Here is an 11,974-nt window from a genome sequence, read left to right as displayed (position 1 = left end):
ACAGTAGAAACGGTCGCACGTCTTCGTTCACACTGCACGATTCTCGTACGATCGCGGGATTTCCCACGATTCTCGTACGAGAATCGAGCAGTGTATGGGCACCTTATGACCTACAAGAGATGATAAAGACAGGCCAGAATTACCTGTTCACAGCAGAAGAGAAGCTAGCATGCTTCCAGTACTCACAACATGGCCACAAAGCCCACTCTGCCCCACGTGCAGACTCACCTTGGTACAACTCATTTCCTGATGAACTTGGACCCCCAGACTTACAACGCCTCCTTCCTTGATGTCAGGGATATGCTCAGAGAAAGCAGACTGTCATACGTCATGCTGTACCCTGCCAAGGTGTGAGTGGTAATAGATGGCAAATTGTCCTTCGTCACTACAACACAACAAGTGCTGCATGGCTTGTTGGAAGACCCCTGCACTCTCCCTGCAAACAACCAGACCAGGTGATTCACCTGAAAACCTATTGCTAAGTCAATTATACCCCCGTTAAACTACATAAACTGGGCCTCTAAACCTCCTCCATGTGTTTTAGGGGCCGTGGGGAAGAGGATGATTTTATACATGTGATGTGGAATTGTAGATACTGTGGCAGTGCGTGGCAATGCCACTGTGTTATCTCTATTCCTGTGTCCAGAATCTGAGTGGCCAGTGCATGCTGATGGCACAGGTGTACACAGCCTTTAAATTAAAGTTGTTGGGAAGGGTTCAATACTCCACCTGGAAGACAGGAAAGCTCCACCCAGGAGTCAGAGTGGAGTCCAGTGCAGCAGGGTGCTGCGGATTGGGAAGAACCCCCAGTGTGCAGGTTAGCACACGACTGAGGCTGTCTGGAGGAACGGACAATGGACTGAGGCCGGAGCAGCGGTGCTGCAAATGCAAAGCCAGGAGGCTGGATGGGCAGGTGCTGCCATGAGATGCTAAAGAACCCCTGCGAGGGTAATTGTTCTGTTTTGTGAACTTTCATTTAATAAAAGTGGGCAAGGAAGCCCTTGAATGAAGATTACAGCGAGTGGATGCGTCCTTTATGCGCTACTATTTGGAGCTAATCCCCACAATACCTACAACATTTCTGTTCTAAGGTTAAGAGCTTTATTGAAGTATCCTTAGTCCTCCCTAACATCCTTATTGCAAAAATTGCCTGCTGGACATCCTAGGTGACCTACTAACTACAACCAACGTTAAAAACATCTTACATATACTGCATTTTCATGATAGAAAGATGATAATCCCAATCCTCCCCATCCGTTCTTTCAAATACCATTCTACCACTGTACATATTATGGGACCCTTACCTTCACCCAACCCATACTGCTCCTGGCTCAACCACTAGGGATGAAGGTTTTTCATAAACTCCTCTTGTAAACCCCTTGTGTTCCTTACCAGTTATAATTTATGATCAGAAAGTGTGTCACTATTATTTACTTTGAGATAATGATGTACCAATAAACAACTAGAGGCAACGTTGTTGTTTTATTAGAACTGATTTTTGTTTTTTTTTCAAAGTTTTTTATTGGTTTTCCATACTTATACAGTTCTATTCACAGACAGTAATATCATTCTATAAACATATAATATATGTATCATAATCAAGCGATATATCACAATCAATGGTCCTTCAACAGCAACAGAGCAAAGGATTGCTTACCTCTGTCTATTGTGTTAATATATTACCAAAGCCCCCTGCAACATGATTCTAAGCCCTCGACACACCTGCTATGAAATGGCGGGTCGAATGAATTCAATTTTCTCTCTGGCCATTGTAAGAACCGCTGTTAGTCACCCAATCTGTGGGTATTAGATCCCTCTGGATGGGTATTACAAGGCTCCCACCAAGAGGGAAAGTAACTGAAAACACAGTTTCGTTGAAAAATTAAAAGGACAAAGAGAAAAAAAAAAAAGGAAAAAAAAAGAAATAAAAAATATATATCTAAAAATAGAAAAAAGAACTGATTTTTGTTATTATATACTTTATGCAAAATTTTATCATAATCATCTTAAAACAAAAAAGCATTGTGAATAGGCAGGGCTTTATACCTGTCAGCAGCTGAAGACTGAGAGCTGGGTGTGGGAATTTTTCTGTGGGAAAAGAAGCACAATGTAACTGACTCTATAAATCATTGTGAGGAATCAGGGCTGCCAACATCTGCAGCCTGAGAGAGTGGTCTATACTCTAAATTGAAACGCTAAAGACCTCTGCAAACGCCCCACGATTAACGCTAGCAAATATGACTGAATGTTTCCTCCTACCAGATGGGCCTAACTGGGTTACATTAAGGCATTAATGCATAAGATGCCTTAAAGTATATCAACAGTAAACAAAAAAGAATAAAACTGTAATAAATTGCATGAACAAATTTGTTGTGGTGAGCAGATCCTGAGTAGTTAGGTGTCACACCCCTGATTAAGTAGCAATGGCAAAAAAGAAAGGAAAAAAAGTGGGGGGTTTTAGGCACCAAAAGTCCAATAAGCTCCAAAAAAGTTGTAGTATAAAAATAAATTATTTATTATAATCCATTACAAAAAGTTAAAAACATCACAGTTGATAATATATCATAAAAGAGAGAGAGAGAAAACCTCCTAACACCCACTATATTCCAAGATAAAGGTCACACGAGGCATGATAAAAGAATGTGATAACATGATTGTTCTAAATAGTACCAATTAATACAATGGATGGATATGCATAAATGAGACAAAAATATAGAGTAATACAATCCATTTCATAGTTGTGAGAACCTTTAACTGGAACCAGATTAGTGGGTGGTGACAAAGTACTCTACGCGTTTCGCGCCAATAGGCGCTTCATCAGGAGGAGGAGGTGATCTGAAGAAGATCATAGAAAAGAAGACATAAATACTAAATCATCAAAAACATTACATAATAAAGCATCATTGCCGGGAGGTGCCAACCATTCTTACCCCCTCAGTGTGAAGTCAGCGGGTGCATACACCAAAATGCTGGGTAAGCCGGGGAGACACGTATTCCCAGGGTGAGGGAGGATGGAGACCCGAGTCAGAGGCTATAGCGAGGGGTAATAGTAGTATGGTGGGGGAGGAAAATTATCTCATACCCACAACACATCCACCTAAAATAAGCCAAACAGATATATATAAGATGCATAAGAGAGTGGGTACTATACCAAAGGGACCCCCATTCTAAGCCAACCAAGCATTATAACCAATTCCGCCCATCAGTTAATATCCAGAACAGTAGCTAGAGATAAGGAAATACATTTCCACAAAACAGGCTTTCCCAGAGGGAGAACCCTGACTTCCATCTACAATAATTGAAAGAGCATAATGGCTCTCTAGGCCGTTACTCACCAATAACAAGGCACAGCATAAGAGGGGATTTGGTGTAATAGAGCCTCAGGGCAACCTCCTAGCATTCTCCCGCACCGAACGCCGAACGCGGCAGCGTGTGACATAGGTGGTCACCTGACCTCCTAGGGTGTCCCGGCCTCCAGCCAATGAGCGGTAAGCTGGAAGGACACTCCCACCCCAGACGTGAAAAGCTCGATGCCGCTCCAAGAGGATGTTGAAGGGGTCGGGGATACAACGGTGCCGGTCGTTGCAAAAAACGACAATGCCCGCACATACTGGAAGGAGGGGGGAACAAGGAAGTCCCCATCCTGGTTGGAAAGCGTCTCCCCCGATTCCCGGCCAGATAATGAGCACAAAAGGCAGCCGCCCCACACTAAGGCAGGCAGAGGTGGCGACCCACAAAGCATGTATAGATAATACAAACAATATATGAAAAAGAATACAGAACATACATAATGGCAGTTATACAATTGTAGTCATGATTTTAGAGGTATTATACATGATGTTCTGTATGATACATAAATTGGTATGCTACTCAGTTTATACATAAACAATAAATACAAAGTGACCAAACAGCCCATAAACGCAACAGATATCAAATGGAGTGTATTAGAAGGACCCAGTTCTGGCACAATAGAATGGAAGAAAGTTTCTATATTGAACAAAAATTGTTACGGTGAGCAACACAATAATATGTAGCGAACACCTAAACATATTCAAAGAAAATATACAGCAAAAGAGCTCTTAGTTATATATCTTCGTCACTCCCAAGCAGCACCCCGAGAACCGGGGTAATACATAAGATGGAGGAAATGAAGAGTAAAGAAACCACTACAAGAGTGAGGGTGCGGGCAAAACATTTTCCGCACATATGATTATTTGCTCACTAAGGACATATGTAGGTATAGAGAAGGATGTAAGTCATTAATAGGGGCCATATCATCCTCATAAGAGGCAAGTAGATGCCAAATAGGGGTGGAGTACAACGTGGGTGTTTTGTAGGCTGACTTAAGGAATGGTTTAAAGCTCAATGCCTCATTTAGACCAGGGGGTTTTGTGGCATGGAGTTTATGTAGCCATCCCATTTCTCTACGAAGAACCTTCTGATCTAAATTTCCACCCCGTATGTTGTCCTCAATGTGCTCCAAGCCGTAAAAGGAAAGGACCCCAGGGTTGAAATTATGATATAGCCCGATATGCCGGCTAACCGGTGTGGTCATTGAGGGCCAAATATATGTGGTCCTGAATCCGTCTAGAAAATGGTCTGATTGTTTTGCCAATGTAGAATGCTCCACAGACACATGACATTAGATATGACATTAGATAAAATCGTGTTGAAATCGATATGGCGTCTAGGGAACCACAGTCTGCCATTGGGTAATTTGATATGATTACCTTGCTTCATGTATTTGCAGAAATTGCACTGTTGGCAACAAAAAGTGCCATTATTCCTTCTAGTGCTAATTTCGGCCTGTGATAGATAATGACTATGTGTCAATTGGTCTCTCAAAGATTTGGAGCGCCTATATACAACTTCAGGTTTAGGGCCTATAAACGTAGAGATACTGGAGCCCTCCAAAAGTAGATGCCAGTGTTTCTCCATAATGTGTCTAATCTGTGTGTGTTGATTAGAATAGAGCGTAATGAAGCGCACATTAGAGGTTTCACCAGGATCTCTAAGTTCTTTTCTAGAGGAATAAATCAATTTCTCCCGTGTCTGGGCCTTGACACGATGTAATAAATTGCAGCTTACCAGTCCTTAGATGTGATGGCTACATTAGTTTTCCTGGTTTTTTTCCTGATTTTTCCCTTATTTTTCCCTGATCCTGCTAGCAAAACACTTCCGGTCCAAGGGTGCCAGTGGCCACTATAGTGTTGTCCCCCTAGGACAGGCTACAGAACATCTACATTTTTCTCCATTACATAGGGGGAGGTGTTCTCTAGTCTCCAGAGATAGCTGGGAACACTGTAACTGATAACAGTGCAAAGAGCACAGGAAGTCATCGGGTCACAAAATTTCTGGCCGGATCAACAGGTATTGTTTGCCCTTATTGAACAAATATCGCAAAATACTTTCAACAATATGGGGTCTATTCACTAAGCTGCCGTGGGCAGCCGAGTGACTCGGCCTACCCATGTTCGGCCGACCCAAAGTGCAGAAGGAGTTCGACTCAGCCGATCCAACATCTGGATCGGCTAAGCTGAACCTCTGGCAGGCTACTCGTTGCTGTTCAGTCTATTCTCATACATGCCGAACAGCAGTGAGTGAATAGCCGAATGCCGCCGAGCGGCATTCGGCTTGGCTGTTCTGCTCGGTACCTCTGTGGTACCGAGCAGAATAGAAAAACAGTTTAAAAGTAGTAAAAAATTAAATAGAAAACGATTGGCGGAGCTAGCAGTGACAGCTAGCTCCGCACAACTGTTTTCTATTGGCCGGGCGGTTTTGCTGCTGTCAGAATAAAAAAAAAAAAATCACCATAGGAATGCATAGCTAGATTCCTATTGGCTATTTTACGTTGCAATAGCCAATAGCAAACTAGCTATTGCACCCGCCCTCTGCTGCTGTCAATCACCAGAGGGGGACCTGATGGAGAACTGCAGGTCCCCCTCTGCTGATTGACAGCAGCAGTGGGCGGGTGACCAGGAACGCCATCTGTCATTACACACTGAGAACACGGAAAGGCCGCTCTCAGTGTGTAATGACAGTGTCCCTGATTAGCTGGTAACCATGGAGTCTGATCTCTCTGAAAGTGGCCGGAGCCAGGCTAGAGATGACGGCTGGCTCCGCCCAGCTGTCAAAAGCAGGCTGTCGGCCGGCCATTCGGCCAGCTTCGGTTTCACCACGGCTCAGTGGAGCCGAGGCATATGCCTTTGGCTCGACTGAGCAGCTCGGCCAACTTCGGGAGCTGTACGGGCTATAGTGAATAGCCCGTACAGCAGCCCTTCAGTTCTACTGAACCGAAGGGGTCCTGGGGCCGAAGCTAGCCGAAGGATCAGCCGAAGCTACGGCTAGATCCTTTGGCAGCTTAGTGAATAGACCCCTATATTTACCGGACCAAAAGGGAGCAAATAATTGTCAAAAAATATTGTCAGGCTTACTTATACTTTAAATTAGTATTTCTTAAACTATGGGTCAGGACCCAAATTAGGTGATAGACATGTTTGTGATGAGTCGCTGCATGACTGTAATAAACCTAGCCTAGTTTGGCAAGTTTGTGTCTGTGTCCCAGTACGGTACAATTTTTTTCTACTTGGGTCCTTTCTTTAAATACAGAAATCCCTTTAACCTAGAGGCCCATCAATATACTGTAAAAATATACATTTCTTTGTATGTGATTGCCACAAGTGCCTAGAAAAGACTGTCATTTATATCCCTACAAAATACCTCAGTAGAGATCATGCTTCTCACCTCAAAACATGACAATCTGGTGTCAGTTTACTATTATAACCTATTGGGTTGAAAGTAGATATATACCAAAACATTAAAAGAAAATTAAAAAAATTAAAAAAAGGTACCAAATATTTACAAACTTACCTGTGTCTCCGGCGCTCGCTCCCGTCTTAAGATTCTCGAGCGGCCTTGAAGGATCATGGGGCGGGCGCATGCACAGTAGAGATCTTCGGTGGGGGGAAGAGGAGAGACACAGGGTAAGTCAATGCACACAGCCCAGCAGTGTGCACGCGGACAGACACCGTGGGGCACAGAAGACACACTCAATCAGCGCTGGATCAGAGACCGGCATTTAAGGTAAGTCCTTAAAGCAGCAAGTGGGGGGATGTGACTTTAATGTCACTTTAAAGGATAGGATAGTTCGAAGGTACCTATCCTGACTCTCACCTATCCATAAACGAAAAAGAAAGTAAAGTGTTATGCAGAAAGTTTTTTTCCCCCCATACTATACAGTTATCTGACTCCTCAATCACCTCTCAATATGACTTGTTTTCCAGAACATTTTTGCATGTTGCGTGGGAGTGCCCAGAGGTTAGACCTTTTTGGTCTATTGTTTCAGAGTTCTTATCTTCTCCTTTAGCTTTTTCCTTTTTTCAATAACTGTAGGCCAGAAATGTGTTTGTTAGGCAGCATACATTATATCATTCTAGTTCCAGACAAACGCTTGGACCGCTGTTATATTATTCTCATAAGTTAATAGCAATGAGGTGGAAACAGCCTACATGCAAACGTATCTTTTTATAAGATGACCTATAAAGTTAACCCTTTGAAATTCCAGAAAAATTGGGCCCCAAATTTGGAATATATAGCAAGGTGAATATATAGCAAGGCAATGTCCCCATATCTTTCTTCCACCATTTTATGTAATTTTACTTTAAACACTGTGATGTCCTGTACAGGCCTCCCTCGTGGCAGCAGGCCTCAGACTGCTGCTAGGGGCTCGTATTTGAAACTGATGGCAGCGGCCACAGCAGCAACAGAGCTGTCATTCTAGTTACACTTTGTATCATGTCATGCACAGGGCCGTCTTTACCGCAGGGCAAAAGGGGCACTTGCCCAGGGCCCCACAACGTACAGGGGCCCACAGCAGCTGTCCCTTTCACCCCAAGTGGCAAACAGAAAACGAGCTGTGTGTGTGAGCCGGTGGGGAGACAGAACAGACATCCGTTCTCAGTAGCAGCCAGCCTGTGAAGTGACCGTCCGTCCGTGTGTGTGTGTGTCTCCTGCTGTGATCTCCTCCCCCGATGTCTGTCACAGAGATCCGGCAGGCACGGAGGAGAAGGAGGGGGGAGGGTTAAGCCAGACGGCACAGGTAAATCTGAAAAAAAAACAGTTACCATCATTTTTTTAATCTTTATTTACACTTATCTATATTTAACTTTACATCTGTCTTTAGCACGCAGGCTGGAGTCTGGGAGCAGAACTGGGGAGGAAGATTCTGGACTGTGTTGTATTTACAGGCATATCACTAAACATGTGCTGAAATGTATTCAGTCCATGTGTTTAGTAATATGCTGTGTAATTGCAATACAGATTTTACTAATTTATCCATGTTCTGTACTACCTTATAAATCATACAATTAGATTTAAATAAAAATCGTATTGTATGATTTATCAGGTAGTATAGAACAAATGTACCAATCAGTGGCGGAACTATCGCCATTGCGACCCAGGAGTCAGCTATGGGGCCCAGCCAGGACGAGGAACTAAGGGGTCCCCCTGATGCCGTGCGGGTTGCCTGGGTCGTTATGGCATCGAACGCTGCTGGCTGTCACTGGCGTCTGTGAGGAGGAATGCGCTGCTGTTCAGTTCACTGACAACCTGTCACTGATCTGTGCAGTGGCACGTTCCTCCTCACACCCGCTGCTGAGTTAGTAACAGCCAGCTGACAGGTAAGAGGTGTGCAGGGGTGTGACCGGCCCACCTGAGACCCTGCAGAGCGCACTAAAGAGAGTCTATGGGGGGCTCATTCCTATGCTGTTTTTTTATTATTATTCTGACGGCAGCAGCTGTCAGAATACACAAAACAAAACAAAAACCTGCAGATAGCAAAGAAGCTATTGCTTCCTCTGCTATCTGCCATCATTTCAGGGGGGTGCCCTGAAATGAGAAGGGCACCTCCCTGAAATTGCTTCTTTCAGGTTGGGATCCCTGCTATACACACATACATATATTGTTTTTATTTTTTAGTTTCGGGGGAAGGTGATGTAGATCAGTGGTTCTCAACCTGTGTCATCTCGGGGCCCACATTTGTCCTTGGTCATTAAGTCGTGACCCAAGTCGCACTGCAATGGAACGCACAGCATTAGGGTACCGCGCATTCCGGTGCAGGCGTACAAACTGTGGGTGGGAGGTGCATTTGGGGTACCATTCAAACGAATGGCAACGCAACACACCAGAACGTGCGGTAGGTGCGATTGCGTGGTACATTGCGTTAATCACACAGTACTATGCAATTAACGAACTGTACTAGTGTGAAGGGGCCCTCAAAAACACAGACACAATCTCACACACTCACAGATATTCACATGCACACTCCAAAAATGTTAATTTTTTTTTTTAAAGGTTCACCCAATCTCCTTAACTTACGATAACTGGAGTGGATCCTCAGCCTGGGGCACAGAGTGGGCTGCTGTGCTGTGACCGAGTGCCATCCATATGTGCATTGCTGGTACAGCTCCATTGCGCGCCCTGTAGAGGTGCCGGGAGCCAGAATGTGACATCACTCCCATCCAGGCACCTCTACTGGCCATGCAAGGGAGCTGTAAGCAATGCACGTATGGATGGAGCTCCCTCGCGGCCATTGCCCCATCTCATCCCACCTGAAGCAGACACTCGGCACCGGACAGCATATTTTGAATGGCTGCTTGGCGTAAGAACTGACAATGCTGCGCTACGGGGAGGCAGAGGAGCCTCTCACCTAGAAAAGTGGAAGGCATGCGGCGACCCACTGAATACAGGGTCGCACCCCACTTTGAGAACCAAGGATGTAGATGGATACGGGGGTCTGGGTCAGGAAGTGGGGGGCAGGTAATGGAGGTGGGCGGGTTGTGGGGGCCCATCAGCAAAATCTTGCCCAGGGTCCACTTAATATTAAAGACGGCCCTGGTCATGCATGTGTGGTATGTTTCAGTGGCAGTAAAATACCAACATACAGGTGAAACTCGAATAATTAGAATATCGTGCAGAAGTAATTGCAGTAAGTGCTGCAAAAGGGGCCCAAACCAAGAACTGAGTACATATGCATGCTCGTACTTTTCAGAGGTCCGATATTGTTCTATGTACAATCCTTGTTTTATTGATTGCATGTAATAATCTACTTTTTTGAGGTTGTGGATTTGGGGTTCTTGGGGTTTTCATGAGCTGTAAGCCATAATCATCACAATTATGACAAATCACGGCTTGAATTATCTTGCTTTGCATGTAATGAGTCTATCTCATATATTAGTTTCACCTTTTAAGTTGCATTAGTGAAATAAATGAACTTTGCACGATATTCTAGTTATTCGAGTTTCACCTGTAATTGTGGTCCTTATCTTTGCTGGAGCAGCATATGCCCTGTTAGCCCTGGTCCAGTTGTGGAGACGGGAAGGCTCAGAGAGAGCTGCAGGGACAGTGGATGGAGACGGGGAGGCAGGCAGAGAGCTGCAGGGACAGAGGATGGAGATGGAGAGGCAGGGAGAGAGCTGCAGGGACAGAGGATGGAGACGTGGAGGCAGGGAGAGAGCTGCAGGAACAAAGCTGCTGCGTCTGTGCATAAATAATCATGAACACACTGAGGCTCAAAACCTGCGGTGTCAGTCATAGAGAGGAGCGATCAATGAGGAGGATCCCAACAATATTGACGGGATCTCTCCTCAGTGCGGCGCTTATCCCCGTCCATGGTATTATATTAGAAATAACAGGCTTACGGTGCATTTTGGATTATAGGAGTAAATTACAATATTTACTCCTTTATCATAAGCAATCTTAAAGTGCAAAAAAACTTTGACCCCCATAGTTCTCTTTTAACCGCTTGCCGTCTGCCCACTGTAAAAAAAACAGACCGACAGTAAGCTCCCATTGTCCGGTCACTGTAAATAAACACCTTTTTTTACACATACACGTGCTCGACGGCTCTACAGTGTGCTGCCCTGCGCGCCCCTTCCTGCAGTTCTGTCGTCCCCCCCTCCTGGACCCTCTCCTTCAATCCCAGGCTCCGCTGCCCCCTCTGCGGCCCAGGACCGGCTCGGGTGGGCGTCAAGAGGAAGATGGGAGGGAGGTCAGCATCTTCCTCCTTGCTGCTTCCCCTCCGACGGCTGAATGCGGAAGTGATGTGTATTACATTATGTACACATTCAGCTGTCATTTCTCTGGCTGCTATAGCCAGAGAAGAAGCTGGTGAAGCCAATCTCTGCTTCATCAGCTTCTTTTGGGGTCCTCAGGTGACATTAGGGGTCTTAGAGACCCTTAATGTCTCCATAAGGATGATCTGTCAGTGTGCCTGTGTTATCACATAGGGGGATTGTTAAAAAAAGTTTAAAAAAAGAAAATAAAAGTCACATATAAAAAAATATTAAAAAAAAACCCCAAATTTTTAAGTCCCTCACCCCGCACATATAAACGTAAATACGCGTTGGGTTCGCCAGCGTGCAAAAACGACAATTAGCTTGGTGTCCGCAGCAGATCGGGGAGTTGGAGGAGGCTGAGCGGCTCGGGGCTGACACTAGTCACCACTCCAAGCTCACTCTTGTGATGGACAACAATCTCACATTTAGTTTACTCATTTGTATTGATATTGTAGTCCATCATGGGATCGAGTTTGGAGTGGTGGCTACCTTACAACACACACAGGGACCATGGGGAACAAAAGTAGCCCCCCTCCAGAAGGAAGGACAGTGTCAGTACCAATTCAGAGATGATTTGAGGATCTACAGCTCAGTGATACACAAATAAGATACATTTTTGTTAATAGTTAAGGTACTTGAATGCATTTGTAAGATTTAACTCCTGAGTTTAGTGTCACTTTAAAGGCTAATTGTATGCGTGTTCATTGTTTCCAATTCGGCATAATCAAACATTCTCAACTTATCTCAACAAGCCTTACTTTTTGATAACCCCTTGAAATACAACAGGTTTCTTTTGTGCCTAGCCCATGCGCATTATATTATGTATGATTTTTCCTGAAGGAAAATCATATTCACGGTTA

General features: G+C 44.6%; 1 protein-coding gene across 1 annotated transcript in view; it reads right to left on the bottom strand.

Moving 5' to 3' along the window:
* Positions 1–2,765: 2,765 nt before the first annotated feature.
* SEMA7A (semaphorin 7A (John Milton Hagen blood group)) overlaps positions 2,766–11,974 on the bottom strand; it is a 98,944-nt gene continuing 89,735 nt past the window's right edge. Inside the window, exons 11-13 of the mRNA XM_018554635.1 lie at positions 6,871–6,914; positions 3,391–3,610; positions 2,766–2,835 (exon numbers count right to left, since the gene is read on the bottom strand). Coding sequence (XP_018410137.1) covers positions 2,766–2,835; positions 3,391–3,610; positions 6,871–6,914 — 334 coding nt within the window. The remainder of the gene's footprint in view (positions 2,836–3,390; positions 3,611–6,870; positions 6,915–11,974) is intronic.

Source organism: Nanorana parkeri, unplaced genomic scaffold (assembly GCF_000935625.1).
Source record: "Nanorana parkeri isolate BGI_ZX_2015 unplaced genomic scaffold, ASM93562v1 scaffold167, whole genome shotgun sequence".
NCBI classification, from domain to species: Eukaryota; Metazoa; Chordata; class Amphibia; order Anura; family Dicroglossidae; genus Nanorana; species Nanorana parkeri.
This window is presented reverse-complemented; position numbering and strand designations above follow the sequence as displayed.